At 46.1% G+C, this 6,245-nt stretch overlaps 1 protein-coding gene across 2 annotated transcripts in view; it reads right to left on the bottom strand.

Moving 5' to 3' along the window:
• Window positions 1–836: 836 nt before the first annotated feature.
• Window positions 837–6,245, bottom strand: part of Odf1 (outer dense fiber of sperm tails 1) — an 8,319-nt gene continuing 2,910 nt past the window's right edge. Inside the window, exons 2-3 of one of the 2 annotated variants that reach the window (XM_021217400.1) lie at window positions 1,719–1,739; window positions 837–1,296 (exon numbers count right to left, since the gene is read on the bottom strand). In XM_021217400.1, coding sequence (XP_021073059.1) covers window positions 837–1,296; window positions 1,719–1,739 — 481 coding nt within the window. Of the gene's footprint in view, window positions 1,299–1,718; window positions 1,740–6,245 lie in introns of both variants that reach the window. The other variant, XM_021217401.1, reaches the window with a different exon arrangement.

Here is a 6,245-nt window from a genome sequence, read left to right as displayed (position 1 = left end):
TCCCAGCGTCCCCTCATTCTGCCTTTCTTTATACCTGCTTGCTTTTTCCCCTGGCAATTCAAGAGCCATTCTGGAGGACAGGCATGGTGGCATATGCCTCGCCTTTAATCTCAGCACTCCGGAGGCAGGGATGTAGATTTCTGTGAGTTTGAGGCCAGCCTTATGTACATAGTGAAACCCAACCTCAAAAAACAAACATGAGAATCCAAATTCAAGTGAACTACACTATCAATCTGTGGCAGCTGCAGTTTCCTGCACTACATCTGCACTGACCTTCTATGCAGAAAACCTGGTTCAAGAGTTGGAAAGGGGGAGATAGTTGCAATAAAACCCTAAGAAGCTGCAAAGTACTCTGGGCCAGAGATGGAGAGTCAAAAAAATAAAAAACACAGGACTGTTCTGCATGGCTGTCCCATCCTTGGGGCTGTGAACATGGTCACTGCCCCATTCTTTTAAGGATTGTCCGGTTCCCCAGTAAATTTCACAGTCCTCTTGGGTTGGCATCGTCACTACAGTATTATCTTCCACCTAAACTCCTCTGACAGAGTGGTTTCTAGGGGCCACTTCACAGAGTCACTTAGTGTCCTGGAATGCTTCTGGGGACTTGGAGATGGTTGGGTATGGAGGACATCTAATATCGCGCCCCTATCCCTTAATTCTTAAATTAGCTAACTTTGTAGGGAATCAAACCAAAGGACACAATGTCATCAGATGCAGTTCTGTATTAAGTTTCCTACACTGGAACTACACGCGCTCTGGGAAGGGGACGAGAGATGCTGAAGAGCTGCCTGGCTGGAGTACTGACTTCTGCTAAGACATAAGTTCTTACATACACCTTACAAGATCATCTTCCTACAGGAGAATCGGCTTCCACAGGGATAGCAGGGGTTGCAAGGGTCGCAGGGGCCGCAGGGACCACAGGGGCCGCAAGGGCCGCAGGGGCCGCAGGGGCCACAGGGGCTGCAGGGGCCGCAGGGGCTGCAGGGGCCACAGGGAGACGTGCAAGGGTAGCATGGAGACTCGATCTTGACACAACTGCCGAGCCCGTAGGAGTACGTCACGTCTTTCTCATCCACACATGGCGGCAGACTGAACTCTTTGCAGATGTTCATGTAACTGTACTTTTTGGATCCGAGGCAGTCGTACCTGTTTTCCCTCTCGGCCGACACGCAGACCTTCCCATCTTTCACGCGCACTTTGACTTGATCAGGTTCAAAGCCGCACACATTCACCGATCCTAATATGTTACTGCTGCAGCAAGAGGAGGCCAGAATTCTATTTGTCGTCCTTCTGAGTCTGTAGTTGAAAAGGGAGGAAAGGAGAAGAGATTAGACCTCAGCAAGACTAAAAGAGCCCCGCCCCCACCCTACCCCGTGTCAGTCACGATGCCTCAAACTGATCAAAGTCTGTTGGCCTTTCAAATCTTTCTCAGGTTTAAGTCCAGCATCTCCTGTTTAGTTCTGGAAACTTAGCATGTTCCTTAACCTGTGACTCAGTTTCCTTACCTGTGATAATGGTGATACTACATCACAGCACTGTTGGATGGTTAAAGGAGATGATGTTTGACTCAATACTATGCTTGGTTCATTATAAAGCTTGCTTAATTACTACCATTGGCTTTACTTTTACTACCATCATATGGAGGTAGTTTTGTTCTTGTTTGTTTTCTGATGTTGACGTTTGGATCTAGAGCCCCAGGAACTCAGGGAATTCTGTACTTGGCTAGGTGACAGTCCCTTCTCAAGGTTTCTCTTCTTTTTTAACTCAGACACAACCAACAAGCTGGCATTTAAACTCTGCATCTTAAAGACAGGTACCAAAGCCAGGAATAATTGTGTGTGTGTGTGTGTGTGTGTGTGTGTGTGTGTGTGTGTGTGTGTAGATTCAACTTTTCAAGAAGTTGAGGCAGGAAGGTTGCTTGACCCCAAGAGTTGTAAGGTAATCTGGACACCAAAGCACAGCCCTATTCTCCAGGCCATCACTAGGCGGACAGACAGACAGACATTCCACCAGAAATCTCATTGGCAAAAAGGACAAGGCATGAGAGCCCTGGCCTAGTTCTTCCTTGGGCTGGGAGAGACCCTGGGCAGTCGGTGCCAGTGGGAATCCAGTCTGTCTGTTGTCAGTACGGATCGGCTCTGTGGTGATCTCCCAGTGTACACTGGTCAGGATCCCACTCTCGTGCAAGAGTCTGTGGTGTTTTTTCCCCCCTAGCTCCTAATTCAGCGATGTTGTGTCAAAGCTTGAAATCACACATGAGAGGGACATTCTTACCATGGTAAGTGGAGAAAGCTACAAACTGGGGCTTGAAGAACTGGCTGCTGCACACTATGGCTGTGGTCGCTGATCAAGTCCTGCTTGTGTCAACCCTTAATAACAGGATCGACCAGGGCATGATAATGCTGGGCTGAGGAGATGTTCCAGCAGGCTTGACTAGACTCTTCTAAGGACCCAAGTTCAGTATCCAGTACCCATGTCAGGTAGCTCACACCACCTTTAACTGGCCCCAGGGGATCTGGAGACCCCTTATAGCCACTCTGGGCACCTGCACGCCATGTGCCCATGCTTACACAGACATACACACATAAATAAAAATAAAAATAACTCCTTTTGAGAGGCAGGGGAAAATACCCAACCAGAGCAGTGACCATGGGACTGGATATGGGCTTTGCCATGCAGACAAGTTATTGAGCTTTTTCTGAGCTCAGCGGAGCTGGGACATTAATGAGAGCCCCACCTTCTGGGTGGTGGTGAGGCTTGCCTGGTAAAAGAAATGCATTTCAACAATGCTTGGTGCTCAACTAGGATGGACGGACGGCCTTTGCCTTCTCTTTCTTTAAAATGTTCCCTTCTAAGTGCTAAGTATGTTGTTTTATTTAAACTTAACAAGTCTGTGGTGTCAATGAGATGATCAAAACGGTTTTAAAGATTTGTTTCTATTGTATTTTAACTGTGTGTAGGTGTGTGCGCCTGCATGCAGGTTTGTGCTTATGAGTGTGGCTGTCTAAGGATACCCTGGGGGTGGAGTTAGATGGTTGTGAGCAGCCTGAAACGGGTGCTGGGACCCGGACTCCAGGAGGACAGCGAGTGTTCTTACTGCCGAGTTATCTCATTAGACCCCAGATCATCTGTTTATGCTGAACTTTATTGAAACATGTTCTTCTTAAAACATGTTACACAAGTACATTGTAGAAGAGATGAGGCGTTTTTATTCTCTCTCTCTCTCTCTCTCTCTCTCTCTCTCTCTCTCTCTCTCTGTATGTGTGTGTGTGTGTGTGTGTGTGTGATTTCCTCATACATGTAGGTAGACCTATAACATGTTTATCATGCTATATATGGTACTTTTAATTTGTATTTCTCACTTGATTAGACTTTATGGGACTGGCCTAACAATATGAATTACTACCCTTGTATTGAAAATTACAAACTCTGAGTTTGTAATGACCAATTAAACAATGACCAATAGAACTCACTCCTAGAAGACACTGGGGCAAACAGAGACAACTTGAGCAATGGATTAGATGATATAGTAAGGGGTCTTCAGTCTTGTTCTACCCTGGCCCTGGGGAAGCAGAGTAGTGGGGTAGTCCTCCTGCCTCTGTTTGTGCTGTACTTTCTGGGGATACTTTAGGTCATGAAAGAAAGAAAGAAAGAAAGAAAGAAAGAAAGAAAGAAAGAAAGAAAGAAAGAAAGAAAGAAAGAAAGAAAGAAAGAAAGAACTGGTGTCTTTAAAATCACTGGCTCTGTTGGAAGTAGACTTAGCCCTGTCTCACTGAGTATGGGCAGAGAAGAACTCACAAAGGCGTGGAGAACTAGATACCAGCTCACTCTCGCTGGATCATGACTTGAAGAAGCAGGCAAAGGTATGTGTGAAAGAGCTCTCAAAACTCCCTTATGGTGTGTGTGTTTGGGGGGGGTGGTTGTGAGTACAGACACACAACATGGGGGAATCAAAATCTTGTTCACATGAGAAACATTAAATCCTGACATTAAAGATAGTAAGGATGGACTGAAACTAGCAAAAGGCCCAGAAGCTCAAGCAGGGTCCCTGAGCTGCTGCTGATTCTTCCAGGAAAAGCTTAGACAGTTCTCTGCAGGAGCTAGAGACTAGCCTGGGAACCTGATTTATCAGTCAAAGCCATCTTTCAAATCCACTTCCTCTTAGACACCTCAGTCTCAGGTACAGTCAAATGTATTCTATTGCTAGCCCCTCCTCATCCTCCTCTGTTCCTGTCATCCTGGCTCCTTGGGCCCTGCAGTAGCTCATCTAAGGGTCTCCACACTGTCCAGGGGTTCCATACTGTCCAGGGGGCCCATGCTGTCCAGGGGTCCTACACCATGAATCTTCAGAAGATTCATGCCTAAAGCTCTCGTCCAGGTCAGATTTCTTATCACTTCTACATTAATAGCTATGAACAAGAATATGTAGTTGTAAAAGAACTTGTTGGGACCATACTTGTCTCATCAAACAACTCTGAACTTGAAACTTGCCTCTTGTCTGATCAGTTACCCACAACCCCAAATGGGTTTCTCCATGGCTACAAGGTCCTGGACCAAGAAAACTGGCTTCCTGCATCTCAGTCCCTTGGAGTGAGAGAAGCTGGCTAGCTATGGTGGAGACTGTGTCTGTGCACAGTTTCCCACTTCTCTCCTGGACAGAGCTCTGTTCACTCCCATGTCCAAGCATCCTGCCTGCCTTGTAACGAGTTATAGATCCAGCTGTTTTCACAAAGATAAAATCCAGGCTGTGAGGAACAAGACTGAACTGCAGAGACCGGTGGCCCTCTCTCTAGACTTCATGGGGATGTTCTTTTTCTCTTCAATTTCAATTCCAAAGAGCTGGCTAAACTTCACTCCTCACCAATACACATTTATCTTCATCTACTGCCTTCTGCCCTGCTCAATGTATGTTTGTGTAACTATACACGTATGAGTGAATGGAGGACATCAGGCAACCTTAGCTCCTGAGACAGGGTCACTCTCTGAACCCGGACCTCGTCAATTAGACTACACCAGCTGCCAGCAATCCCGAGATCCCCCATCTCCACCTTCCCAGTGCTGAGGTTATAGATGACACAGCACCCAGTTTCTGTATGTGGGTACTGGGGATCTAAACTCAGATCTTCACGCTTGCGGGGTCAGCACTTAAGCCGCCAAGCCAGCTCCTCAGCCCCCTGCCTGCCTTCTTTTCTTGCTCTCTCTTTTCCTCAGACTTTTAGAGTAGACAAACATCACTCGGCAACAGAGACCAGGTTGCGGGGTGTGTAGGTGCATCTGATATCCTTGTCTTAGCAGGGCTCAGGAGACACAGGCGTCTGGCTCCTGTTGGGGTTCTAGATTCACTAGGTTGGTGTAGAGCTGAGACCCTGCCTTTCCAGTAAGTTCCAGGCGATGCTACTACACTGGTTCAGGGGCCACACTGAGAACTACATGGATGTGCACATGTCCTTTAGACTCAGGCAAATGTCGCTTTGCTCTGTCATCTCCTAGTCAACAGGAACATTGCTCTTTAAGCTTCACTGTCATAAATGACTAAACAGTAGGTTACGGGGGTATTCGATGGGAAATGCTAGTTTGTACTCTATCAGCAGCAAGCCATCTTTATAAGGCTTTGTAGGCTCTGCCTTAAACAGGCTTACCCTAAGTTTGAGACCTTTAGTGAACAAGTGTAAAGCCATTAAGCAAAAAGGTTAAACCAATTAACAAACACACACCTGAGACCAGAGGTGGAATTCAGTGACAGAGTACTTATTCAGCATAGCAAGGACCTGACTTTTATTTCTAGCACTAAAAATAAAATAAATAAAAATGCATTTGAGCATTTTTATTGAGCCTCTTGCCTAGGCAGATGGATCTGTTTGAGTTCCAGGGCAGCTAAGGCTACCCTGTCTCTAAAACAAAAACAAAAACAAAACAAAAATTCAATTGAAATACTTGGGTACATCAACTGTGTACAGTGACGGTGAACCCTAAGACCCAGGGGTGTGAATTGGTATAAAAGACATCAAAGAGGCAGCTTACTTCTACCATTCAGTGGATCCAGAAGAAGCTAGGAGTTCTCATCTGTGGGAAAAAACAGCTTTTTTGGTAGCCATAAAACCTCTGCCCTACATCAGCCTGGTTGATTGAGTAGATTCACTGAAAACCTCAGACTCATAGCATAAAAGTGAATGAGAATAGACTACTTAAGGTTTTAAGATGGCATCTTGTGTGTGTGTGTGGTGTGTGTGTGTGTGTGTGTGTGT

Source organism: Mus pahari, chromosome 17, assembly GCF_900095145.1.
Source record: "Mus pahari chromosome 17, PAHARI_EIJ_v1.1, whole genome shotgun sequence".
Taxonomy (NCBI): Eukaryota; Metazoa; Chordata; class Mammalia; order Rodentia; family Muridae; genus Mus; species Mus pahari.
This window is presented reverse-complemented; position numbering and strand designations above follow the sequence as displayed.